The sequence below is a fragment of the Poecilia formosa genome, unplaced genomic scaffold (assembly GCF_000485575.1).
Source record: "Poecilia formosa unplaced genomic scaffold, Poecilia_formosa-5.1.2 Scaffold731, whole genome shotgun sequence".
Lineage (NCBI taxonomy): Eukaryota > Metazoa > Chordata > Actinopteri > Cyprinodontiformes > Poeciliidae > Poecilia > Poecilia formosa.
In genome coordinates this window covers 32,825-57,143 of record NW_006800670.1, presented here as the reverse complement: position 1 = coordinate 57,143, position 24,319 = coordinate 32,825, and the positions used below count along the sequence as shown (strand labels likewise).

Below are 24,319 nucleotides of genomic sequence, written 5' to 3'. Positions count from 1 at the left end.
GCGTGACTATATATATATATTTTATCCCCCAACCCAAACAATCATGTGCAGGAATCAAACCACCTGTTTCCACCCACAGCCTTTGTAGGAAAAGTTTGGTTTTGGAAGCCAAAAGGCCGTGACATTATGTGTGCCTGATGAGAGTGCACTTGCAAATACGTGAAAAAAGTGACAATGTCGTCGAAACACATGTGCACTGTGACGCAGAGGGAACCGTATCTGATGGGGAAACGCGGATCGATGTAACCCACCGGCAAAGATCAGCCTCTGCTGGTCAGGGGGAGGCCTTCTTTATCCTGGATCTTGATAGTCTCATTATTTTGAGATACTATCTCGAAATAGTGAGATAATTTATTTTATGTTTTTTATCAGAGTTGTGGAAACGGGCTTCCATATTTTTGTTTCAGATTATTTATTTCTATATCAGAATTTTGTTGCAAGTTCAGAACTTCACTGTTGTAAATTCTGTTTTTGTTTTGCTAAACTTTTAAAACGGAATGAAATATTTATTTGAGGTTTGTAATATGTTCATTAACTTGCTTCCAAACAGATCAGAGGAAACTTTGAGCTTCATTTAAAGTTTGTGAATTATAGTTTCATATCAACAGAACTGATCATGAGAGACTAAATCTGGTTCTCTTCTGGACCACCAGAACATTTTCTCTGGTCAGAAAAGGAGGATGGGAATCTAAATTTAGTAGCCATAAGCTCAAAATTATTCATACCTCTGGCAGATTTAAATTTATTTTGTAGGAAATACCAGTTTAATATGAAATGAAATAAATAAACATTACCTATTTTATTAGAAGGACCTTGTTTATATTGATGATGATGATGATGATGGAGGAGGCACTGAACTGCCTGTTCTTCATCGACTAGAAGCCGTGGAACCTGATGATCAAACATCGACACGTCCAGAGACGAGGACGGCGCTCACACACTGCAGTCAGGTGAGTGCAGCTGGACTGTGGTTCTGCTGGTTCTGATGAGTCCAGTTCTGACCCGGTCCAGTCTTATCCCATCCTGTGTTCCACCTGTGAGCAGCTACACGGATCCCCAGGTGTCCATGGACCTACTGAGGGCCGTACTTCAGCCCAGCTTCAACGATGACATCATGGCGGTTTTCAGGAAGTACCAGAAGGTCAGAGGTCACACCATAGGGATGGGGTCACGTGCGGGCAGGTGTGGAGTGTAACCAGGTGCGTCTGTTGCAGTTCTTTGAGAAGGCGGCGGAGAATGTGAAGGAGAACGTTGGCGAAGACGTCCAGACGGACCAGCTGATCCGGGAGGCCTGCAGGAATGTTCTGGAACACGTGAGGTCACTTCCTGTTTCCTCCCATAGCAGCCCATCTACCCACACTCACCTGGTTCTGTAATGTCATCACCAGGCCAAACAGCTGTTTCCAGAAGTGGAGGGGAAAAGAACAGGATCAGAAGTCACGATGAAGGTACAAGCCCTCTGACTGACCAATCAGAGCAGGCTGTGACCCAACTTGGTTCTGACCCGGTTCTGTTTGTGCTGCAGAGATCCAGAGCAGCTGATGAAGACTTTGTGATCAGAGGAAATCTTCTACCTAAGAAGGTAGCGTGTTAGCCAGGTGTAGCCTGAGCATCTTCATGTTTGATGTAGGACTAGGCTATGTTAGCTAGCTTGCTGGCTAGGCTATGTAAGCTGGCTAGCTAACAGCTAGATAACATAACATGTACTATGTTAGCCGCCTAACATGGCCGCCTAGCTTTGTTAGGCGGCCATGTTAGCTACTAGCTTTATTGCGCCTGTTGTGGGTACGTGCTAATTCTTTGCCGATTGGCTAAACGCCGAACCAGGTGAGGTTGTTGACTGTTGCCTTCGTGTGATTGGTCCGTCTCTGTCCTCAGAGGAAAAGTCGTCCAGGTCCCGTCGTCTCCTCGGACCGTCCCGCCAGCTACCCTCTGTGAGTACCTGACCAGGTGACATCATCAGTGTCCAGGCAGACCGCAGCACCTCATTGGTTTGAGTTTTTCTCCTCAGAGTGAAGCCGAAGGCAGAGCCTGTGAAGAGGGAGGGGCCAAAGGTGAGTCTGTTCTTAAACTCTGACAGGTGAACTTTGAAGGTGTGGTGTTAGCTGGTTACTGCCACCTAGTGGTCAGGCTGAAGGGAGGAGCCACCTCTAATGGAAATCACCTGTGAGGAAGTTCACCTGTGTGTGTTTCAGTGGGATCCGTCCAGACTCAACGACAGCAGCACCTTCGTTCTTGGCTCCAGAGCCAACAAGTGAGTCACCGGCACCAATCAGAAACAGGCGTGATGTCATGAGATCGACTTTGATAAACTTTGTTGAGTAGCTGAACAGGAAGTGAGTCATTGGCTGCTGTGATGTCATCGCAGGGCGCTGGGGATGGGCGGAACCAGAGGACGGATCTACATCAAACACGCCGACCTGTTCAAGGTGAGTCCGGCTTCCTGTCACATGACCTCTGAGTGCAGACGTGCTGCTGACCTGCGGGGGGCGCTGTGTGTTTCAGTACGCTGCTGACGCCAAGGACAAGCAGTGGCTGGCAGAACGGCACCACATGAGAGCCACAGGGGGCAAGATGGTGAGAACTCTGGTACCACCAGAACATTCTGGTTCTGTTGGCGGTTCTGCAGAACCTCTGGTCTCTGAATCTGACTCGTTTCTTTTCAGGCCTACCTTCTGATTGAGGAGGACATCCAGGATCTGTCCTGCAGCGATGAGTACAGGTGAGGTCTGGTTCTGTTCTCCAGAACCGGCGGTGTGCATTCGGGTTGGGCCAGATGAAACCTGAACAGATTCAGGCTGAGTCAGCCGAACTGATACACACTCTGGACCAGAACCTTACAGCATCCCGACTCTCTGGTGGTTCTGACCCACAGCTCATTGAACTGGATCAGAACCAGACTGGTATGGTGGGAGGAGCCTGTTCTTCTTCTCCTGTTTTAACCTCCTTCAGTTTCATGTTGCTTCTGATATTTGATTTCCTTTTGAGATCAATAATTTGTGAATTGGTTCATATTCCTTTCCTGCAAAAAAGAAATGGACTATTTTCTTAGTTTAAGTTTCATATTTCTTGCTTAGTTTATTGTTGAGGAGAAACAAAATTCTCAAAACCTTTTAAAAACACAATGGTTTCCATGGTAACCCACGTGTGTTTTCCAGGGACTGTCCGGACGTGCGGATGGATGAGCTGAAGCCATTTGGCGTTCCTCCCTGGATGGTGGAGAAGATGCAGCGCGCCATGGAGGCTCAGAGGGACAACGACCCCTGAAGGTCACATGACCCGAGGCTCTGATCATGTGACCCCTTTGTAACAGTTATGGGCTAGGCAGCTAACTGCAGCTCCAAAAGCAGCATCACAAGATTGTCCTTTTAAGGAGCCTGAGGTGTGAATGAAAACAGGAGGCAGTGCTTTTAGGATTGGTGTATATATGTTAAGTGATTTGAATAAAACCAGACAATTACAGCAGCATGATGAGACAAGATAATTGACTCAGAATAAATTAATTCCAAAATCATAAAGTCCATAGTCCTTTTTCTAGCTTGCCATCTTCAGATCCAGATGAGGATCTGATCCAACAGGAAAACCCCCGACCTTCTGAAAGAGAGTGGAGCGTACGTAGCCACAATCAGCTGACAGAATCCAGGTGACGTTCCAGGTAATTCAGGCAATCAAATCAGTAAGTTCAAAGATTTGGATCAGTTTGTGTGGAAGACGCCAGCAGCAAGCCACAATCAGGTGGAGACGGGAGGTGAGGCTTTAGCAGAGTTTGGGGCAACGCAGGAAGTGGGCCAGCAAAAATCATTACTGATATAAATTTGTTATAAAAGTATTACTCATTGCACTTTAAAAATTAGATAACTTTGTTATTAAAGGTAAAGTTCAAACAGTAATGACTTATTGGTTAATGTCAAGTTGTCATAACAGACATTTAGAATAATGTCAACTTTGTATTAAAAGTGTCATAATTTACCGAATGACGCTTTATGACAGTCATAAATATTCATGAAGGCTTATTCATGTTCAGGTGTTATGTCATGTTTATGACAGTCTTATTCACCCCCTTCAAATAAAGTGTTACCAAAAAAAACCCAATCTGTTTTGTAGACAATGTTTCTGCCGCCTCTCAGCTGTGACATCATTTCTGTGATCAGCTGACCTTTGGTTCTAGCAGACATGAAACTCAACCAAACGCTCTACAGGACATGACGTCACATCTTTATTAGAAAAAAACACCAGAGTGGGCGCGGTCACTCGATTCCTTCCTGTTTGTCTTTAATGGCGACCCGGAAGCGTTCCTCCAGCAGCGACAGCTCACTGATCAAGTCTGTGATGGCATTGGTGAACGCTTCCTGGGGAGGATATGACATCACTTCCTGTTAGACACCACTTCCTGTCAGCAGGGATGCATCTTAGCTGGCGTGCGCATGCAAGTTACCTGGGGACTGTAGTCGGGTGTGGTCTGGACCCGGATGACGATCTTATGCTCCAAGGGGTGAGGGACTTTATAACCGGCGAACAGAACCTGAGGGTCCTTCAGCAGCTGACTGGAACACACACACACACACACACACACACCTGGTCACAGGGACAGCCTACCTGCTGGACCTCTGGTATGACTTTAAAAGACGCTAAAAGACTTTTCTATTTAAGTAAACCTATTCTGCCCCCACATGATTTTTATGATGCTGATTTTATCTATGATTTTAGTTGTACTGTGTAGCACTTTGAGATTTTTGCTAATGAAAAGTGCGGTACAAATTAAATTTATTATGTTTGCATTCAGGTAACAAAAATGAATGAAAACTGAGGAGCAGCAAAAGCAAAGGAGGTGGATTAGCAGCTGATGTCATATGGAGCTGCTAGCATTTTGACATTGTTACACAGCAATAGTTTTCAGTCAGAGGCATCTTTAGAGACAATGCAAGACTGACTGCTACTGGAGATCCTTCACAGCATTACTATTTGTTTTACAAAGACAATCTGAGTTATAATATTTAGTTTCCTGTTTGGACAAATGAAGGATTTTTTTTATTCCTGTTACTCATCAGCAGTAATCCCAATAACCTGGAGCATCATGCTTAAAGCTGTAAGGCTTTACACGATTTTAGCATCAAATTGATTTCACCTCTCATTCCAGATATCTGAAACTGATTTATGACTAGAAATATTAGTGAATTAAGATATTTCTAATTATATTTAGACTATATGAAATATCTATTTTAGATGTATTTAGATTTAGTTAATTACATTCTTCCTAGTACAAACTGTCAGTTTTAATTCAAGATGTCTGCCATTAATTACTAAATTGAACCAGATTAATCTGAACATGATATCTGGAATAAACTTTTTCAGCTTTGATCATTTTCACGTTTAAATCTACATTGTTCTTTGTTCAGGGTCTCTGCTGAACGTGTTCAGGACCCGGTTCATCCCAGGCAGTTCAGGATCAGGAAAGTTCTGTTCTGTTCTATTTGGACTGGGTTTGTCTGCTGTGTGGTTCTGTTTGGACCGGGTTGGTCGGTGTGGTGTGTGAGATGGTCTCACGCTCGGATGATGTTGCCCAGCGTGTGGTCCTCTTTGTTCAGTGTGAACAAACAAGCGTTGGGAACCTTCGTGTCTTTGCTGATGCTGATCTTCTTTTCTCCCTCGAACAGCAGAAATGACTCGAAAGCCGGAGGAGCGTTCATCTTTCCGTCCGAACCGAACTTGGATCAGAAATACCGCTCAGAAACACTTCCGCTCGACTGCTTTTCTTCCTCTTCTTTAGTGTTTACCAACAGCTTGTTGCACTAGTGCCATCTACTGGATTTTACTTCCGTTCTTCTTCTTCTTCTTCTTCTTCTTCTTCTTCTTCTTCTTTGATTTGCATTACCGCCATCTACTGGACAGGGATGCTACATGTGCATTATCCCACCCACAAAAATATATACATTCTCTATATCCTTTCTATCAATTTCGTCTTCTTAAGGTATTTAAGGTAAAGAACAAATTATTCAGAAGTATAAATTGTGTCCAAAATATCTTGTTTATTTAACTATAATTTATTGTATTGTAATCTACATACTAATTCCCTTCTCTCAACAGAATATTTGGAACAGAACAACAAAACATGTTTTATTGTCTCTTCTTGAAAACAAAAAATACATTTTCTTTCCTCAGATTCTCTTAAAGGGTCAGTATTGCTCAATAACCTAAGCCATTATTCAACTGAGCAACCACATTTACAAACTCAAGTTCCCAATTTCAACCTTCCAATGGTCAATATTAGGCCCAAATATTTTTCTGCAACTAATGAAAACATGTTCTGTCATTTTTGCAGCAATGACGATGTTTCCCCATCTTAAAAAGAGTGACATTCACTTCTTATTCTGCTTATAATTATGTCCTCCCTCCTTTTTACTCCACCAATTCTTGTAACATCAACTGTATTTTGTATTTCACATAAATGTCTTGCTTTTATCTCATTATCCACCTCATTTTCCATGATTTCTTTCCAAACATTTTCCTTCAGATTTAGATAACTTTATCAAAATCTACCTAAGTCCACATTGTTTCTATACTTTTGTAATCTCATATGTATTGGTGATAACTTCCCTTTTCAACGCTTAACAGACTATAATAAATCACTACATTTAAGTTTGTTTTGTATATTTTTGTTCTTTAATGATAAGAGTGTGAATAAACCTCAGCAGCTCTAATGAGAGGCAGATTTATTTATTGTTTAATATCTAAGTAATTTAATATTATGACATTTCAGATCATATTTTGTTTTTTTCCAATTAATTTATGAAAATTGACTTATTGACACTGGAAAACAAAAAATAATTAGAATGTTTGTTTTCTTTCGGAGTTTCTATTAAATTTTGAAGATTTTTTTTTAACTCCTTGTATGTGACGTCAAACTAAAATCGGAATTTACGGAGTTTCCGGTTTAATTTCCAAACCAACTTCTTGAATAACCAGCCGTCTCATTGGTGCGTTTTGGATTATTTGGGTTTGAAAGTCGGACGCTGATTGGCTGTTGCCGAAGGAAAGCCTGTTTAAACTGAGGGGCGGGAGAAAGTTCAGTTTATACTCCGAACCGGCAGCAGCTGCTTTCTTGGACTGAAAGTGAGCTGACACCGAACCGATACCAGGTGAGTCTCTGATGTGGACCGGTCAACCAGCTGACGCGTTTACCTGCTGGGGTCACGTGCTGTTTGGATGTTTATTTGTTTGTTTACTCCGGGTCTGGGGAGACAAACAGGCTAACGGCCGTTAGCATGTAGCTAACGGATTGGTCAGGGTTCTGACCCGGAGCCCGCAGGTACCAGGGGCCGGGCAGCTCCCGGCTCTGTCCGGTAGCTTTGACCGGGTTTCAGAGTTCGGCGCGGTCCATTCCCTCTCTCTGTCCCCAGCACGAACCGAACTAAGAGAACCCATGGCTTCCCAGAACATGGACCCCGCAGCGGCTGCAGCGTCATCCGCGGCCGCCCTGAAGGGCAGTGAGAGTGGCAGCAGCGCCGCCAGAGGCTCGGTGACCAAGCGGTGAGTCTCGAATCGGAACCTCCAGAACCGGTCCAATAAGCAGAGCGACTAAGTCAGAAGCAACAAAACGTCATTTTGTTACCATGATAACGGAGGAACATGACTCGCAGCAGACCCAATAGCTCTGAGTTCCGGGTCCAGAACCTGCTGCGTGGACTGAACCTGCTGAAGCGACTTATTGGTGGCTTCAGAACCGCCAGTCTGGGTTGGGGTCCAGTTAAAGTTCAGGTTCACAATCACTGTGTAAGACTGAAGGACTGAGTGTCCAAACACAGGAGCTCCACAGGGCGCCGGTCTCTCTCCGTTCCTTTCTTTCTCTGCACTTCAGCCTCTACAGAAACACTCAGATTATATATTAGTTCATCAGAGACGGACAAGAGGCTGAGTACAGACCGCTGGTAGACCGCTTCTGGTCACGGAGGGAACAATCAAATCATCTTAAATGTGAGCAAAACAAAGTAGATGACCAGGATCAAAGGTCAAACCCTATTTACATCATGGGGGAAGAAGTGGAGGTGGTGAGGAATATAAAAACATGGATGTTCATCTGGACACCAGAGAGGAAGGAACAGAGACGGAGGAAGAGAACATCCTTCAGGGTTTGGATCTGCTGTCAGTCTGTTGGTGAGAGCAGCATCAGAACCAGAGGCCTAAAGAGGCTCAACAGCCTGAGTCCGGTTCTGGTTCTGCTCTAGAGGCTGTGGAGCCTCTGGAGATGATGATGCAAAGAAGGATTCTTCATATGATCAAGAGAGTTATGGCCAATCCTGACCATCCTCTTCATGTTGTCTTCAGTCAGAGTCTTCAGATTTAGTGCAGCACAGACTGCTACAGGAGAGCTTTCCTGCACCAATAACTCTTAGAGGAATAAAGCACTTTTGAATTTCTCTCTCTGTCCTCAGGCTGCAGCAGGAGCTGATGACCCTCATGGTGAGTCCATTTCCTGACTTTTTTCTGTTGCCATAGTAATTGATGGCCTGTTACCATGGTAACGGGGTCATAGATTGGTTCGGTGACCAGGAGAAATGTAGCAAACCCAGAGTGTGGACCGATGGATGACTCTGGTCAGAACCGGGTCCAGATGCGGTCCTGCTGGTTCTGAACTTCAGACACCAACATTAAGAGCTTTCTGAACACTATCTGGACCACTGGATGATGTCATCAGAACTCTTGGTTCTGGTGGGGGAAACCAGCAGAACCAAGAGTTCAGCTGGTTCCGGTACCAGAACCATCCAATCAGACGTAGGAACAGGGAGGGACGGAGTTCTTCCTGCTGTCGGGTCGTCACCAGATGACCCAGAACCAGTTCATTCCTCCATGGTTGATTAAAACACTGAATGCCCAGCAGAACCGGCCCGATTGGGTCCAGCAGAATAGACCCTGACCACTGGGGATGAACTGGTGCTGGTCACCTGACACCGCTTCACTCTGAGCATGCTCAGACTCATCTTTGGTCACATGATTACTTAATGCATTGTCTGTGGTGTGACCTCTGACCCGGGTCGTGTGACCTCATGCTGCAGATGTCTGGTGATAAGGGCATCTCAGCGTTTCCAGAATCTGATAATCTCTTCAAATGGATCGGAACCATCGATGGAGCTCAGGGGACAGTGCGTACTCACCCGTCTCTATGTTTATGGTTCCCCTGACCCGGTTCTGACCTAGTTCTGCCTCCAGGTGTACGAGGGGCTGCGGTACCGGCTGTCCCTGGACTTCCCGGCCGGCTACCCGTACCAGGCTCCCCGGGTCCGGTTCGTGACGCCGTGTTTCCATCCCAACGTGGACGATCAGGGCGCCATCTGCCTGGACATCCTGAAGGACAAGTGGTCGGCTCTGTACGACGTCCGCTCCATCCTGCTGTCCGTCCAGAGCCTGCTGGGAGGTACCAGAACTGCCAGAACCAGTCCCAATTGCCCTCCACCGGGTCACTAACTTGCTGTCTCTCCCCAGAACCCAACAATGACAGTCCTCTGAACACGGCCGCCGCAGAACTGTGGGAGAACCAGGATGGTAAGCTTACCAGAACCAGAACCTCCGGCAGTAGTTTAAAGCTGGGCGGCCCAGTTGTGTTCTGACCCATTTCTATTCATCACTCTGATTAGATCAGCTGTTCCTCTGTAGCCAATCAGTGCGCAGGATCTCTGATCAGAGCTGTGATTTGTCAGTCTGCCTTCAGTTCTCTGCCACACATTTCAGATTTTGGCCTGGTCCAAATCCTCCCCTCTCTCTCATGTTGAAGGTTAAAGGTCACAGTATGTCCCACATTCTCCACATCCACCTTTGCCCATTTTGGGTTCTGGTTCCGCCCTTAAGCGAAGTCCGCATTTTTACTTCGGCGAAGTGTATTACCCACAATTCATAGCGGCATGTGACATTTTGAGTTGAAAGGAGGATTTATGGCAATGTTTGTCGTTTTTCTGTCTTTTAGAAAATTCAAAGAAATATTATGACGAGGCACATTAGTGATAAAAAGGTTTGATATAAACTGAGCAGAAAAAGAAGCAAAAAGAATAGTCACAAACTGAGGAAAGTAAAACAAAATGTCACAAATGAGACAAATTTCAACTGACAAACTTTACACAAATTTATGAAAGTAATAACTTAAGTTTATTTGTGGGAGTGGAATAGAAAGCTGCTTGGTTCTCATTAACATTATTTTTAAACAAATGTTTTCTTAGACTAGAGGAGGAAACTGATGAATTATTGTAACATTTTTGGTTCATAAAGTCACAACATTCATAGTTTCTTTTAAAAATGACATTTTAGTTCCACTAGTCTTTATTTTTCACATGTAGCATCAGACGTTTTTATTTTTATATATGCCATATTGTCCTTAACTTGATCTTTGTTAGCTCCACTTCATACCAAACTAACTTTTAGCTGCATAAAACAGATGGTTAAAAAAATCATGTCTCCATTAGTCAAATAGAGATAAATTGATTATTAGAACATTTTAATGTGTATTTTTTGCCGTTTTGGAAATATGGCGAAGTTCACAGAGCGAGCTGTCTGTCGCAAAAAATAGAATAAAATCAGTTTTCAAAAGTAAAGTATTGAAATTATTTTTGTTTCTCTAAACATGAGGGATTATATCGAGTTTTCTGTATTCAACAAGTCACAAAAAACACATTCCTCCAGCAGAAATATCTTTACTGAACATTTCAAATAATCTGTTTTGTTGTAGTTTTTGGCAGCAGAATGGCTAAACAGAGCCAGGATGAGACGTTTTGACCCTGATGTGACCTCTTCACAGAGGGAGCAGGGCCTTTATTCTCTGAGCAGGTTATTCTGCAGTGCATGATGGGAGCCGTCAGTCTTGACGCAGTGCATGATGGGAGTTGTTGTTTCTCTTGCAGCCTTCCGGGCTCACCTCCACGCCACGTTCCAGCAGTGAAGCAGCTTCTCTGTGTCTGATTGTATCATATTTTTATGTTTGTTCGCCTCTCTGTGTTAATAAAGAATAAGGTTCTTAATCAAACCAGACTCTGTGTCTACATGGGGACCAGAACCAGAACCATGTGAGCCGCCCGCTGCAGAACCAGAATCCGGAGTCACATGGAGCCGTTTTCTCCCTTCTGGGGTTTTATTTGTTCCTTGTTCTAGAAAGTTAAACTCATCATAAATCATCACAAAGTGAAATATTTCAGATTTTTCTGGTTGTGGATGGAAGCCCAAACTGAAATGTTCAGATCAATAAAACAGATTTTGTGCTGCAGAGCCTTCATGAAGACTCTAAAGGTTCTGGTAGACGCGTTAACTCTGGACCCGACAGAACCAGCAGATCACCTGTTGACCCAGATCTTGGTCGTCTGCTCCTTCAGATTGAATGGATGGACACTTCTTCCTTCCACTCAACTTTCTGTGCAATAATTTTCACATGATTCTAATCCTGTGCTACCTTCTGGGTCAATATTTCTATAGAAGATTTCTGTTGGAGCTCTAGGAACCCTGCTGAACCAGCAGAACCGATCCGGGCCTATCCGACCCAGCAGCAGGTTCCCTGGCAGCAGGCAGGCAGCCTGGTGCTGCCACCGCCACTGGACGCCACCTCCATCAAGTCCTCCAGGCTTTCCTCCGGATCCTCAGCGTCGCTCAGAACCTCGGCCCACGCCGGCTGGGTCGACTCCACTGACCAGAACGCCACCGGGACCTGCAGAACCAGAGAGAGCTGAGCCTGGTTCTGCTGAGCCCGGTTCTGCCTAAGTTCTGGAGGTGGACTCACCCTCTGCTGCAGCTCACCCAGCTGGGCCTCCAGGCGTGCAATGTGATTGGTCAGATCTGGACTGGGCTCTTCCTCCAGAACCAGCCAGGGGATTTGGACCAGCGCCACCCAGGCCGCCAGACCCACTGGGCCATCGGTACATCCTGAGAGGAAACGGCAGAAGAAGAGGATGCTCCAGTCTGCCCTCTAGAGGCAGAACCCTGCAGGTCACTTCAGGAACAAAATCGCAGATGTTTTTCATACTTGATCCGATTTTAATATTTTTTTCCCTCTTCTTTTGTAAAAAAGAAATTACAGAAAATGTTTTTAAAAAGTGGATTTTATTCAATCATCCTGTGAGTTTTAAGAAGGATTATTAAAGCCATAATATTAGCAGAATAAAAATGCAATTTTACCGGAAGAACGTTTTAAAATTAAGAAAAAAAAAGTCACTAATTAGTACTAATGTGTTAAAACATGAAGCTTTTCCTTATCTGTAAAACTTTTAAAAAGTATAACTTCACAAGATGCTCAACATTTCTCCTTTTGATTTTTTAGTGTTTAATTTTTACAACTTTATTCTCGAGTTTAAAAGAAAAGATAACCATAAACTAGTCCTAATACTCCGTCTTAAAGTTGACCTGAATTCAAAGTCCAATCAAACATTTATCAGACAAGATGGCCGCCTGGACGATGACATCACTCTGACCTACAGAAACGCGAAGAGAGCATTAGCTTAAAATTTTTTCCACAAATTAAATCTTCATAAACCAAATTAAATTCATTTCTAAAATCAGTTAATCGCCCAGCCAATCAGACGCCTGAGGGCGGAGCCAACAACTCACCTGTGTTCACCAGTGAGCGTCTGCTGGAGCGCTGGGTCAGAGGGAACTGACCAATCAGATCTTTGGCCCTTCGGAGGTCAGACAGGAAGTTCTCCACTGCAGACAGGAAGAGCACCCAGAGTCGTTCTGAAGCATGTCTGTCATCCACGGCAATGGGGGCGGAGTCACAGGCTGACAGCAGGCGCAGCAGGCGGCGAGACAGACCTGCAGAGGGACAGGTGAGTCCAGCAGAGGGACAGGTGAGTCCAGCAGAGGGACAGGTGAGTCCAGCAGAGGGACAGGAGAGTCCAGCAGAGGGACAGGAGAGTCCAGCAGAGGGACAGGTGAGTCCAGCAGAGGGACAGGTGAGTCCAGCAGAGGGACAGGTGAATCCAGCAGAGGGACAGGTGAGTCCAGCAGAGGGACAGGTGAGTCCAGCAGAGGGACAGGTGTTACCTGAGCAGATCCGGTGAGCCAGCGCTCTCGTCTCGTCCATCTCTTCCCGTAGGAAGCTGCTGTCGGCTGAACTTCCCAGCGACGCCGCCAGCTGCTGGAAGCAGGAAGTGACCCGACTCAGAGCGTTCTGAGCCCGCTCACACTCTGCCTGCTGCCGCCGCCGTCCCGCAGTCAGCTCGTCCACCGAACGACGCCACCGACTCATGATGACAGCCAATCAGAGCTCAGTGTCGGCCTGTGACGTCATCAGAAGGTCAGCGGGTAACTGGTTTGGGTTCAGTCTGGTTTAGATAGAAAACATTCGGGTTCTGGTTCTGATTGATGGTGATCACCACTGGCGCATTCAGAAAGTTTTCAAAATGGTGAGCAGACCAGGTCAGTAAAATGTTGGGGGGGGGGAACAGCTAAAATGATTCTCTGGGGGGCAACATGACCCCTGGGCGTGCCACTGGTGATCAGCGGACATTTGACCGCCAGGCGGTCCAGAACCGGTCCTTCTGTCTGTCTTCACGTTTCCCTTCTTACGGTTCGCTGAAGAACGAGCCGCTTGAATCCAGACAGCAGAACAACAGGACTGCCATCCGACTTACCAAGAGGAGCTTTGGAGACTCTGAGCTTTAAAACAAACTGCGGAACGACGTCAAACTCCACAGATACAAAAACTCATCCAGGAGTTTTTATAGCTGCACATCAGCTGAGTTGATGACACAGGAAGATTCTGTCTGAGAGAACGGCTCGGTTTTCTGTTACCTGCTGAGCCGTTCAGCACTGCAGGTACTTTACTTTGCTCTAACATATTTGCATTAATAACTACTGTATGTATTAGTTTAATTGTGATAAATATAAAAAAACAACTTTCATTTCAACCAGATAATGGAGTTAGAGGTTTAAACAGAATAAAAGGAATATACACTCTAAAAATTAAAACTAAAAATTTACTTGACATTTTGGTGCAACAAATTTATACTCATAACTACTGAGTGGACTGGAAGCCAGTCAGACCTGTCAGATATGCTTTATCAGTCGCATAACTGCAACTTAACCGTCTTGGTAAGTTGAGTGGACACTCAGAGGGAGTACCTCAGAAACAGGAGGGTTAACAAGCTGAATTAATAAATATAACTGACATTATAAGTTAGAAAAATAGCAAAGTTCAGTGAAAAACACATAATTAAAAATGTTACTGAAATATTTGGTTGTCACTGATAGATCAATATAAAAAGTTGTTTAATTTACTTCATTAGAGTGAACCTCCACCATGCTGCTACCTGATGAATTGTTCTTCTATTAAATAATTAAGAACGTTATTATTAAAGGACATGTTGAGAGATTTACCTGAAGCGTCTCACCTGCTGCTGCTCCCACCTTCCTCTGCGGTGGACGCAGGTTTCTGAAATCACTCAGGTTCTGCTGCTCCACAGGGAGCGTTTGTGTTTTTAATTAACAGGTAGAACAGCTGAGTGCGGATCGCTCTGGACTCCCAGAGGCCCGCCCCTCTAAGCCTCACCTGTCCAGGTGGAACAGAGAACAGGTACGGTTTTTCCATTGAGGAGACGGAGTGTGAACTGGTTACATCACCCAGTGAGTCATGTTTCTGTCCCAGCTCGTCAAATCCTCCTGAAAATCATCCTGCTAGAACAGCCAAGCTGCAAAACCTGAAACAAATCAAACTGGTTTTGTCTCCATTACATTTATTAGTTTCTACAAAAGTCGGCAGTCCGCATGCGACCGGACAGGAAGTGACAGGAGGTCCAAATCGCCACATGATTAACACACAATTGATAAGTGATCAAGTCAAACGTTGGCACTTTGACAGGAAATTAAACCGATTATCTGCAGAGCTTCAGCCTTCCATACAGTTAGCTTAGCACAAATACTGGAAACGGTAGCGGAGTCAGAGACAACAGAACTGAATTTAGCATCATGTTAGGAGAAAACAGAAATTACCCAACTTTATTTCTTATCTTTGTCCATGGCTAATGTTTCCACTTTTCATGCTAAGCTAGGCTAACACTTTCCCTTCCAGTCATTTTGCTAAGCTAAGCTAACACTTTGCTTCCAGTTTCAGTACTGAGCTAGCATAACTTTCACTTACAATCATTTTGCAAAGATGGAAAAACACTTAATTCCTACTTTTTATGCTAAGCTATGGTAATACTTTACCTTAATTTCCAGTATTTATGCTAAGCTAGGTTAACCCTTTCTCTGTCTTTTCAGTCTTTTTGCTAAATTCAACAAACACATTCTCTCTGTTTACCATTCTTGTGCTAAGCTATGCTAATGCTTTCCTGTTATTACTGTCCTTATGCTAACTCAGTCCTAACCCATAGCATTTACCAACATTTCTTGTGTTTGCGCTACATTAGCCTAACATCCATTTTCACCAGTCTATGTGCTAGGCGAGGCTAGCGTGTTTCCAATGTTTTGGGTTATTTTGTTAAACTGGGAATATTCCTGGTGGTTACTGGCTGATAGGCTGTCAGAAGGTTCACTGACAAACAGAATTACATATTTACATACAGATTGTTACACAGCATGTCATTAGCAACATGCTAACAGGAGTTTCTAGCCTGTCCCTCTCTGGCTGTGAGGTTGAAACTTCTGGTCCGTTTCTGTTTTGGCCAAGAAAGTGATGCTGGTGCTCAAAAGAGGAGGGGCCTTTACCGCCTCCGCCAATCAGGAGTCAGCTGAGAGTTCAGGTCTTGTGGTTCTGTGGCCTCGCCGCTCTGGTGTCCTTGTTGCCATGGCAGCGGCCTTCGTTGTCGTCATGGCAGCCTGCGCGCAGCGATCGCCTCCCTCACCTCATGACAGATGCACTGGCAGAATCCATAGAGAACGAGCAGCAGCAGCGTGGACGGCACCAGGCTGACCAGAACCACGCCCAGCAGCAGCTGGCCCATCATCAGCAGGTAGATCCCCAGAGGCAGCGAGCTGAAGTACACCTGGGGTCAGAGGTCACACACCTGAGTACGTTCACCTGGGGCCAGGGGTTGTGGGGCATCATGCAAACATTTTGCGTTGCTTTTCACGCAGAAACAGCGTGTGAAGTATTCTACGTTTACGTGTCAAAATGTTCTGCGTACTTTCATCATAATCGTCAGCTTTATTTATAAAACGCTTTAAGTGCAGCCACAGCTGAACATCAGTAATGAGTTAAAAACTCAAAACGACGCAGTTAAACCGATAAAATTAATACCAATAAAGATTAAACAACTTAAATCTATGCTTTGTTTTCACATCTAGTCTCACAATAATCAATAGACCAATAAGCATGATAAACTAAAACAAGCTCAATAATTTTGCATGATTTATTGTTTTTGTCTTCCTACCAAAGTCTTCAGTCTGAAGGTTTTTTTTGAAGGGTAATTTTGAGTCCAGAGACTTCATAATTCATTTTATTTGTTGTTTCTGTAGTTCTAAAATGTTCATTGAAATTTTAAGTTTATTGATCTTTGAGAATGATTTCTTGCATTATTATGCCATTTCTATTATATTACTGGAAATTCTCTCTTTTTATCTGAAATGCAAAATGTTTATATTTTTTGTACAGAATGTTTTGTTCAAATAGGGTTTGTAAACGATTAATCAATTATTAAATTAATTGACAATTATTTTAATAATTGATTAATCAGATTAATTGTTTTAGTGGACCTACTAATTTGTTAGTGATGGTGCTAGCTTTGTGTGTCACTGACCATGCACAGCGCCCCCAGCAGGCAGCGTGGAAAGCTGCGGGACGTCCAGGCACGACACTTCTGCGACGGAAAGCTGCAGGGCAGCGAGTCCAGGCTGGGCGGCCGGTACAGACCGACCACATTGATCATGCTGACCGAGTCCGAGGACGGGGAGTCGTCCGGCAGCTCCATGATGGTGATGACCAGGCAGTCCGAGGACCGGAGGGACGCGTCCGTCCCCGCAGCTGCTGTTGCTGCAGAGCAGAGAGTCAGACCAGAGACACAGAGACAGACAGAGACAGACAGAGACAGACAGAGACAGACTGAGACAGACTGAGACACAGAGACAGACTGACCTTTCAGAGCAGTGGGAGTCAACACCACCTCTGAACCGCCGCCATCTTTAACTGCTGATCCCTCCTGCTGGGCTCGGTCCTGACAGGACAGAACCGCCATGATGTGCCGGTCGTCTTCCATCAGCCACACCTGGAGACATGGAACATGGAGACAGAGTCCCAATGAAGACATGGAGACAGAGTCCCAACGTGGACCGGAGTGATGGACAGTCCACCACTTCCTGCTTCAAACCTGACATGAACCCGTCTCACCTCCTCATCAGGGACGTAGGTCTCGTGGCGGCAGAATGGGCAGCTGATGACGGTTGGCGAAGAGTCTCCTGAAAGCCAGGATGAAAGCTCACAGAGCAGGTCTTTAATGGAGCGTCAGCAGCAGCACACCTGGCAGGTGAACTCACCCATGTCCACCATCTTCTTGAGACACTTGGCGCAGACCCGGTGCAGGCAGCCCAGCAGCTTGGGTTTCCGGCTCCGAGTGTTGTATCGGTTGTAGCAGATCTTACACTCCAGTTCCTCCACGGTGTAGACCAGAGACTGGGCCCAGGTCTGAACCTGAACACAGCACAGAACAGGCTGTTGGTACCTGAACGCACCATGACGGCTATAGGATGTTCCTTAAGGTCCAGAAGACCCAAAGAGAAGCAAGGGATGATGGGAAATCTCACCTTGCCTTCAATCTCCTGGCCAAGCTCCGCCTCCATCAGCTGGTTCATCTTACTGGTCATTATTTGAGGTTGAGGCCAGCAGAGCAGATCAGTCAGAGTGCGGATGTTCATCCGTCCAACCAGGAGGCCAGACGTCCATCTAGGAAGAGACATGTGAGACAGAGACGGGTGTCACATGGCCCGAGCCGCCCCCCCTCCAGGTGAGTTCAACAGGAGGACAAGTTCAGAGACAGGCCTGTGATCTACCTGTGGGGTACCACAGGGTGCTCTGCAGGTTGAGGAAGATTCACCGTTCAACTGGAATCTGCCACACATTGGAGAAACAACTGGATCAGAACCAGAACTGACATCTAACAGAACCAGATCGAACCAGAGCCAACACAAGTCCACCATCTGAGGCCAAGAGAATATCAACAGTGAGTTTCAGCAGAGCTGATCCAGTGATGAGTTCTGAAAGCCGACTGACCCAGAACCATCCGATCCAAGACTTTAGTTTAAATCAGAATCAAGTCATCTTGATCCAGAGGTTCTGAAGTAGAGGTTTAATAACCTTATAAAACCTGTGGTTCTGATCTGGTTACCAGGGTTAGATTAATAAGAGCTGAAAATATTATTATTGATCATTATGTCCAGCAGGTGTGCAACAGAACTTCTGGGATAAATGGGATGGATCTGGCTGCCCAAATTAGACCCTAACCAAAGAGATTCTGATCGAAAACGGATCAGAACCAGCGGTTCTGACAGAACCTTCAATTACAGCCTCCAGCTGATCTCTGATCAGTTCTCCTCTCAGGTGATGCAGCAGCAGCTCACCTGCTGGCCTGTGGAGATGCTGAAGGTCTTCAAGTCTCAGGGGGTTCTGGACTCCGCTGGTTCTGGTCTCAGTTGCTCCGATGGTTCTGGTTGCTGCAGGCTTCCGGTGGTTGCAGCAACATGTTGGCCTTCAGCATCAACAGTTCCTGTGGTCCTGAAGGTTGAAGGGAATCCAGCGGTTTTGGGTCTGACGGAACCGGTTCCGCCGGCTGCAGCCGTGGCCTCGCGCTCAGCAACAGTGTGTCCTGATTAATGTCCCCGCGACACACCGCTACATGTGACGTCACTGCAGATCTCGGCCGCGGTCAGCCGGACAGCAGACCGCCGGCGGATCCCGGTCCGGGTATCGGTGCCAGCGGTTCGGCCTGTCTAGGGGTTCTGGTTCTGTTGTCGGTCGCGACTGGTACCGCTCCGTGTTCGTCGGAGCAGCTCGCGGTGACTCACCATCCCTCCGACTCACTGCGGCGCGCGACCAGCGGCGGGAACCCGGTCACCATGACAACCGCTTAGAAGCTGGAGGGCGGAAAGAGCCGATCAACCGTTCTGTGGGATCCAGAACCTAACCTGGTTCAGATCGGTCCAGTTCGCACAGGCACACAAAGATCAGGTTCTAGTTTAGCTGTGACACGAGGGGAACCAGAACCGAACCGAACCCGAGCGCATAGGAGAACTAGTTTACAGAGGAAACGGAGGCCATGGGGGAACAAAAACTTTTTCCCAGTGTGGTTCCCTAAATATTTTACATGACATAAAAATATATTTAAAATTCTGAAAAAAAAAAAAATTTGATAAACTTTCTTCCATGGGTTGTTAATATTGGTAAAAGATTATGTAAATGACAAGAAAAATGCAGGTACAGTTTAATAAATCAGAATTTTTCTTTTAATGAGACCTGTTTGTCAAACAAATCATAACTTTTAAAAATAACTTTCAACCTAGTATTTGACATCAATAAGCACATTAAGCCCTTATTTTATATATCCGAAAGGATTTTGTTTCAGCCTGATGTAATACTCTTTTTGCCACACACGCTGGCTTAAAAACATCAGTGTGTGTGGAAATAATCTATATTTCGTTTCATTTCACAATTATGAAAGACAAGAATGACTGTTTCAGTATTCTAATTTATTAAAATGCAGCTGCACCTTTAATGTCGTTCTGTTGTGAAAATTTAATGGAAATCCCATGAGAAACTGAAATGGAAGGATTTTTTTATTTATTTATTTATTTATTTATTTAGCCCGCCCTGTAGGAACTTTTGATCTGTCCGTGTTTCCAGTCGGGAGCACCGGGTTGTTACACCACTTCCTGTCTTTTGTAATAAAGGCCCGGCGGCTCAGCGGGTCAGTTTTTGGTATTAGGTTCGGTGAATCCGGGTCAAATCGGAGCCATCAGAACCGCAAACATGGTGAGTGTTCCCGAACTGGGTCTTTGAGACCCGGTGCTTCTCAGAATGATAAGAATTTTTACTTTTTAACGCGATGATTTGAATATGGCGGCTGTTTGAGGAGACGTTGGCGGGACGTTGCAGGAGAGGTCCAAATGGATCCGAACCGGATCAGTAGAACGGGAAACTGGTCCATTACATCAATAACTGAACCCATTGGCCTGGTTATGATTAACAACCCGGGTCATAGCGTGGCTATATGTGGTTCACTTCGGTTCAGTCTCACAGAATTACTGCAATTACTCCAATAAGCAGAACAAACCGAACCCGACTGCGGTTCGATTAGGGTTACAAATGAACCAGTCCCTTTATATTTAAAGCCGGGGGGGATGTCGGTTAGTGTGTGTTACCCAGAAAGAAGTTGGGCACAATATCGCAACACCAACACCGTGAGTGAAGCAATGACTGGGGCAGCCTAAGGTATAAAGTACAACCACTTCTTTATTATTACACACATTTGTAGAATACGGAACGGTTTCGTATTTTATGGGACGAGTGGCAACCCTAGGTCCATGGTTCAGAAATGTTTTTGTTAATTTAACACTTAAATTTCCATAATGAAACCGGATCCAGGATGGAACCAGAACCAGAATAAATTACTTTCTTCAGAAAGTGAGTCTGATAACAGTCTTAAGGTAAACTAAGGAAGTTCTGCTCAGGTTCTGCTTCCTTCTTCTTCTGGGGATTAATTCTAGTGGATTAAAACATGGCTGTTTTCCTGATGTTCTGATCTTCAAACAGACTTTAGTTCAGAGTTCTTCTGGTTTTTTCCCATCTCCAGAAACCCTGATGCAGGTAACTGGGTCAGAACCTGGTGTGATGTAGCGATGATGTCATGCTGCTGCTTGTCTCTGATTGGTTGCAGACGGTGGGGAAGAGCAGCAAGATGCTGCAGCACATCGACTTCAGGATGAGGTGCATCCTGCAGGACGGCCGCATCTTCATTGGAACCTTCAAGGCCTTCGACAAACACATGAACCTCATCCTGTGCGACTGCGACGAGTTCCGCAAGATCAAGTAGGTCCAAGGCCCCAGAACCGGACCATCACTGGGTCACATGTAGCTGAGCTTCGATTGAACCCAGAATGTAAAGTCTTAGAGTTCAAAGATAAAGATAAATCTTTCTCTGTCATTATTAAACGTTGCTGTTTTATTGACCTGTGTTTCATTAACCTAGTAAACAGTCTGTTATTTATTAGAATTACTGAACGTGTTTAAAGTTTCTATGAGCTGAAAATGAAACATCTCAAGATAAATGAAGAACAATCTAACTTGGAGAGTTTCAACATCTTATAAACCTCAAACTAAGCCTTTTATTACATTCAAGCCAATTTAATTATGAAAAAATATAATTTCTGACTTTGTTTTTCTTTTGCAGCATTAAACTATATGATCTCTACTGATCTTTGTTTTATGAAAGCATTGTTCTTTCCAGATTTTCAGTTCAAATTACAGAAACTCCCCGTCTCTTTTCCTACCAACTTCCTCATCAAATGACTTTAAATCCAAATCTTCCAGAAGTTTCAATAATTTGGGGTGCAGCTATTCAGTTTTTATTTTCCTACATTTTGAGTATAATATGATTCCTTCATGTGTTTTTGCGTAGCTATAAAAACATTTTAGTGATAAACACAATAAAACAGTTTTTTCCAGCAGATAAAACATTTTGATAGTCAACAATCAAAGCGACGCCTTAGTCTAAAGATTCAATTCAGAAGCTAATTTTCTACTCAGTCGTCAGATTCTGTTTAAATGACGTAACTGAGAGGAAACGATAAACGGCACATTCATTTAAAATCTAAGATTCAACACTTTATGAAATCATATCAGTTTACATCGATCAGAACAGAAACAGATTTTATTGTGCAACTGCAGCCTCAGATTCACAGATCACTCAGTTCTTAAAATGTTAAAAACAATTTACAAAGAAATATTAACAATATTACAATATAAACAAGCAGAACCAGACTAAAGCAGAAAATGCTGCAGGTTTTTAGAAATAAACGTATTGGATGTGCAGCCGAGTTGCATCATAATGTGCAAGAATATTAAACATTGAAAAAGACGAAACATTTACAATATGGTGCAGAAAAACGGATGTGCAATAACTGGAAATGTTCTAAAATGAGTCAAAGATGTGAAGTGGTGTGAAAATGGATGTGAACATTTCTTGAGTTTGGAATATCAAACAGTTTGTGCCTAAAATTATTATAACTGAAGTTTCCAGGTTTAGCTCATCTGCTCCGAATTATTCAAAATGTAATGTTACAAACGTGAAGCAGACTTCAGTCTGCCACCGTGCCGTGACCTTTAACCCAAAACTGAAGTTAATTTTTGTTGAATCTGGAATAATCGCGTCTACTCCTCATGGTACCAAACACGCCTTCTGATAGAATCAGGGTTCAGCTCTGACTGGCTGGGAGGTGGCGGCTGTTTCCGTGGTAACGTCTCCAGGTGGGTGACCTCTGACCCTGTTCTCTCTTGCAGGCCAAAGAACTCGAAGCAGCCGGAGCGGGAGGAGAAGCGGGTTCTGGGTCTGGTTCTGCTACGTGGGGAGAACCTGGTTTCCATGACGGTGGAAGGCCCGCCCCCCAAAGATGTGAGTGCGTCCTACTGAGTGCCGCCATGCGATGGTGATCTCTGACCCCTGACCTGTGATCTCTCCCTCAGACCGGGATTGCCCGGGTGCCCCTGGCAGGTGTGGCAGGCGGGCCGGGAGTGGGCCGCGCCGCGGGTCGGGGCGTCCCGGCCGGTGCGCCGATGCCTCAGGCGCCGGCCGGACTGGCGGGGCCGGTCCGAGGAGTGGGCGGGCCTTCCCAGCAGGTAACCATGGCAACGTGGGTGGGGCGGGTCCAGGGGCGGGTTCCGGTACTGACGTGCTCTGTGTGTTCCAGGTGATGACGCCGCAGGGCAGAGGCACAGTTGCCGCAGCAGCAGCCGGCGCCAGCATCGCCGGCGCCCCGACGCAGTACCCCCCAGGGCGGGGAGCCCCGCCCCCCATGGCCCGAGCCGCGCCCCCTCCAGGTGAGTCCAGCTCCAGTGTTTGATGGCTGCAGATCGCTCTCTGGCTCCTCATTGGCTGCTGTTCTCTTGCTCCACCCCCACAGGTATGATGGGCCCACCCCCCGGCATGCGGCCCCCGATGGGCCCCCCGATGGGAATGCCGCCCGGACCAGGCCGCGGCGCCCCAATGGGAATGCCGCCTCCTGGCATGAGGCCGCCGCCCCCTGGGATGAGAGGTCAGCTGGCCAACCAATCACATCGCACCTTGCTTTAGCCAATCACTGACCTTAACCTGATCATGTGACCTCTTCTAGGACCGCCCCCTCCAGGAATGAGGCCACCGCCCAGGCCATGAAGAAGCTCCGCCCCCTCAGCCACCTGTTGTATAGATGTTTTTTGTTACTTTTTAATAAAGTTTTCTCAGTTTGAATTTCTCTGGTCTGTTTGAACTGTTTCCATGGTAACGAGGAAGGTCACGTGAGGCGACTTCACAGAACTGATTTTAAATCCCCGAAAAACTCGATGGAGAGAAAACCTCTGGAAGTTTCATGGAAATGATAAACAGCTTTATTGGAAGGGGTTCATAGACTGACATAACACCCATGAAGAAATCTTCATGGATGTTTACAACTGCTGTCATGAAGCATCATTTGGTTGATGACACTTTTAAGGTAAAGTTCTATTAAAATTTGCATTAAAGTGTCATTAGTTACTGAATGACACTTTATAACATTTGTAAGCCTTCATGCATCGTCCTACAGCATGCTCACATGCTTTTTTTAAGAAGATTTTGTGAATTTAACATTTTTATATGTTGAACTAAGATGAGGATTCTGGTGTCATTAATAATCAAACGTTTCCATAAAGGTGTAACTGAAGAACCCAAACCCGACCCAGCTGGATCATAAAACATTTATTTCTTTCACCTGTCTACACCTGAGCTGCTGGAATTAAACAAGTTTTAAAATAACACAAAACATAAACAAACTGGAGAAATAATTCAGCGCATATGAGAGGTTTATATGGAACTCCTGCAGTTCAGTCAGTGTCCATGAGGGGGCGCTCTCTGTTCAGCGTCTTTTTAAAACGTTTTTTGTAAGAAATATAATTGTTCTTATTTTGTTATTGATATAATAGATTCAGAACACTATCCCGTCTTAAACCGAAATCAGAATCAATCTTCCTTTACTAATATCACTTCCGCCCAGAAGGGGGCGGTAGTGAGCCAGTGCCAGAACAGGTGCATCACAGACGCAGAGTAATTAATTAAATTCCCATTGTCGTTACTAGAACTACATGTGTATTTTTTTTTATTTTCTTTACTGGAGTTAAAAATAATTTATTTTGTATCGG

General features: G+C 45.1%; 6 protein-coding genes across 14 annotated transcripts in view; 3 read left to right on the top strand and 3 right to left on the bottom strand.

The window, feature by feature from the left end:
- Positions 1-3,865, top strand: part of LOC103131231 (deoxynucleotidyltransferase terminal-interacting protein 1) — a 5,944-nt gene extending 2,079 nt beyond the window's left edge. The window contains exons 2-13 of one of the 2 annotated variants that reach the window (XM_016666503.1): positions 883-950; positions 1,045-1,141; positions 1,215-1,313; positions 1,389-1,448; positions 1,526-1,582; positions 1,879-1,934; positions 2,012-2,054; positions 2,196-2,254; positions 2,369-2,429; positions 2,506-2,577; positions 2,667-2,722; positions 3,159-3,865. In XM_016666503.1, the coding sequence (XP_016521989.1) occupies positions 883-950; positions 1,045-1,141; positions 1,215-1,313; positions 1,389-1,448; positions 1,526-1,582; positions 1,879-1,934; positions 2,012-2,054; positions 2,196-2,254; positions 2,369-2,429; positions 2,506-2,577; positions 2,667-2,722; positions 3,159-3,267 (837 nt within the window). In that variant the 3' untranslated portion in view covers positions 3,268-3,865. Of the gene's footprint in view, positions 1-879; positions 951-1,044; positions 1,142-1,214; positions 1,314-1,388; positions 1,449-1,525; positions 1,583-1,878; positions 1,935-2,011; positions 2,055-2,195; positions 2,255-2,368; positions 2,430-2,505; positions 2,578-2,666; positions 2,723-3,158 lie in introns of both variants that reach the window. The other variant, XM_007542826.2, reaches the window with a different exon arrangement.
- Positions 3,866-4,194: 329 nt separating this feature from the next.
- polr2j (RNA polymerase II subunit J) lies at positions 4,195-6,480 on the bottom strand. Its single transcript, XM_007542825.2, has 3 exons — positions 5,545-6,480; positions 4,436-4,544; positions 4,195-4,349 (listed from the first exon to the last, which is right to left on the bottom strand). Exons 1-3 carry the CDS (start codon positions 5,685-5,687, stop codon positions 4,248-4,250), a joined length of 354 nt encoding a protein of 117 aa, XP_007542887.1. The 5' UTR covers positions 5,688-6,480; the 3' UTR covers positions 4,195-4,247.
- Positions 6,481-6,937: 457 nt separating this feature from the next.
- LOC103131228 (ubiquitin-conjugating enzyme E2C) lies at positions 6,938-11,002 on the top strand. Of its 3 annotated transcripts, XM_007542824.2 has the most exons (7): positions 6,954-7,136; positions 7,398-7,527; positions 8,430-8,457; positions 9,051-9,137; positions 9,205-9,409; positions 9,478-9,537; positions 10,884-11,002. In XM_007542824.2, exons 2-7 carry the CDS (start codon positions 7,421-7,423, stop codon positions 10,919-10,921), a joined length of 525 nt encoding a protein of 174 aa, XP_007542886.1. In that variant the 5' UTR covers positions 6,954-7,136; positions 7,398-7,420; the 3' UTR covers positions 10,922-11,002. The 3 variants fall into 3 exon arrangements, with proteins under 3 accessions (XP_016521988.1, XP_007542885.1, XP_007542886.1); XM_016666502.1 differs by lacking the exon at positions 10,884-11,002 and having other exon boundaries at positions 6,938-7,135; positions 7,401-7,527; positions 9,478-9,759; XM_007542823.2 differs by lacking the exon at positions 10,884-11,002 and having other exon boundaries at positions 6,943-7,136; positions 9,478-9,617.
- Positions 11,003-11,088: 86 nt separating this feature from the next.
- LOC103131227 (regulator of G-protein signaling 9-binding protein) lies at positions 11,089-14,604 on the bottom strand. Of its 2 annotated transcripts, none has more exons than XM_007542822.2 (5): positions 14,344-14,604; positions 13,009-13,243; positions 12,574-12,777; positions 11,750-11,892; positions 11,089-11,677 (listed from the first exon to the last, which is right to left on the bottom strand). In XM_007542822.2, the coding sequence occupies exons 2-5, from the start codon at positions 13,211-13,213 to the stop codon at positions 11,504-11,506; spliced, it is 726 nt and encodes a 241-aa protein (XP_007542884.1). In that variant the 5' UTR covers positions 13,214-13,243; positions 14,344-14,604; the 3' UTR covers positions 11,089-11,503. The 2 variants fall into 2 exon arrangements, with proteins under 2 accessions (XP_007542884.1, XP_016521987.1); XM_016666501.1 differs by having other exon boundaries at positions 11,089-11,442; positions 11,475-11,677; positions 13,009-14,600.
- Positions 14,605-14,994: 390 nt separating this feature from the next.
- On the bottom strand, positions 14,995-19,202 carry LOC103131226 (E3 ubiquitin-protein ligase RNF182). 5 transcript variants are annotated; one of them, XM_007542819.2, is made up of 8 exons: positions 18,517-19,202; positions 17,950-18,096; positions 17,704-17,842; positions 17,437-17,590; positions 17,291-17,358; positions 17,039-17,168; positions 16,704-16,930; positions 14,995-15,950 (listed from the first exon to the last, which is right to left on the bottom strand). In XM_007542819.2, the coding sequence occupies exons 3-8, from the start codon at positions 17,812-17,814 to the stop codon at positions 15,774-15,776; spliced, it is 867 nt and encodes a 288-aa protein (XP_007542881.2). In that variant the 5' UTR covers positions 17,815-17,842; positions 17,950-18,096; positions 18,517-19,202; the 3' UTR covers positions 14,995-15,773. The 5 variants fall into 5 exon arrangements, with proteins under 5 accessions (XP_007542881.2, XP_016521985.1, XP_016521986.1 ...); XM_016666499.1 differs by having other exon boundaries at positions 16,704-16,936; positions 18,517-19,201; XM_016666500.1 differs by having other exon boundaries at positions 16,704-16,927; positions 18,517-19,201.
- A 631-nt stretch (positions 19,203-19,833) lies between these two features.
- snrpb (small nuclear ribonucleoprotein polypeptides B and B1) lies at positions 19,834-23,396 on the top strand. The gene is made up of 7 exons (XM_007542817.2): positions 19,834-19,924; positions 20,829-20,980; positions 22,451-22,562; positions 22,634-22,786; positions 22,858-22,987; positions 23,071-23,202; positions 23,281-23,396. Exons 1-7 carry the CDS (start codon positions 19,922-19,924, stop codon positions 23,319-23,321), a joined length of 723 nt encoding a protein of 240 aa, XP_007542879.1. The 5' UTR covers positions 19,834-19,921; the 3' UTR covers positions 23,322-23,396.
- Positions 23,397-24,319: the final 923 nt, after the last annotated feature.

Excerpts from the sequence above, each read along its gene's own strand:
- polr2j (XM_007542825.2), bottom strand. The coding sequence starts at position 5,687 with ATGAACGCTCCTCCGGCTTTCGAGTCATTTCTGCTGTTCGAGGGAGAA. Across the intron at positions 4,545-5,544 it reads CTGGGCAACATCATCCGAGC|TCAGCTGCTGAAGGACCCTC; the intron begins GTGAGACCATCT and ends TGTGTGTTCCAG. Across the intron at positions 4,350-4,435 it reads CACCCGACTACAGTCCCCAG|GAAGCGTTCACCAATGCCAT; the intron begins GTAACTTGCATG and ends TATCCTCCCCAG.
- LOC103131228 (XM_016666502.1), top strand. The coding sequence starts at position 7,421 with ATGGCTTCCCAGAACATGGACCCCGCAGCGGCTGCAGCGTCATCCGCG. Across the intron at positions 7,528-8,429 it reads AGAGGCTCGGTGACCAAGCG|GCTGCAGCAGGAGCTGATGA; the intron begins GTGAGTCTCGAA and ends CTCTGTCCTCAG. Across the intron at positions 9,138-9,204 it reads TCGATGGAGCTCAGGGGACA|GTGTACGAGGGGCTGCGGTA; the intron begins GTGCGTACTCAC and ends TTCTGCCTCCAG.
- LOC103131227 (XM_007542822.2), bottom strand. The coding sequence starts at position 13,213 with ATGAGTCGGTGGCGTCGTTCGGTGGACGAGCTGACTGCGGGACGGCGG. Across the intron at positions 12,778-13,008 it reads GGCTCACCGGATCTGCTCAG|GTCTGTCTCGCCGCCTGCTG; the intron begins GTAACACCTGTC and ends GTCCCTCTGCAG. Across the intron at positions 11,678-11,749 it reads TGGGTGAGCTGCAGCAGAGG|GTCCCGGTGGCGTTCTGGTC; the intron begins GTGAGTCCACCT and ends CTGGTTCTGCAG.
- LOC103131226 (XM_007542818.2), bottom strand. The coding sequence starts at position 17,856 with ATGTCTCTTCCTAGATGGACGTCTGGCCTCCTGGTTGGACGGATGAAC. Across the intron at positions 17,359-17,436 it reads CAAGAAGATGGTGGACATGG|GAGACTCTTCGCCAACCGTC; the intron begins GTGAGTTCACCT and ends CCTGGCTTTCAG. Across the intron at positions 15,951-16,703 it reads TGCTGGGGGCGCTGTGCATG|GTGTACTTCAGCTCGCTGCC; the intron begins GTCAGTGACACA and ends CTCTGACCCCAG.
- snrpb (XM_007542817.2), top strand. Across the intron at positions 22,787-22,857 it reads TGGGCGGGCCTTCCCAGCAG|GTGATGACGCCGCAGGGCAG; the intron begins GTAACCATGGCA and ends TGTGTGTTCCAG. Across the intron at positions 23,203-23,280 it reads GCCGCCCCCTGGGATGAGAG|GACCGCCCCCTCCAGGAATG; the intron begins GTCAGCTGGCCA and ends GACCTCTTCTAG.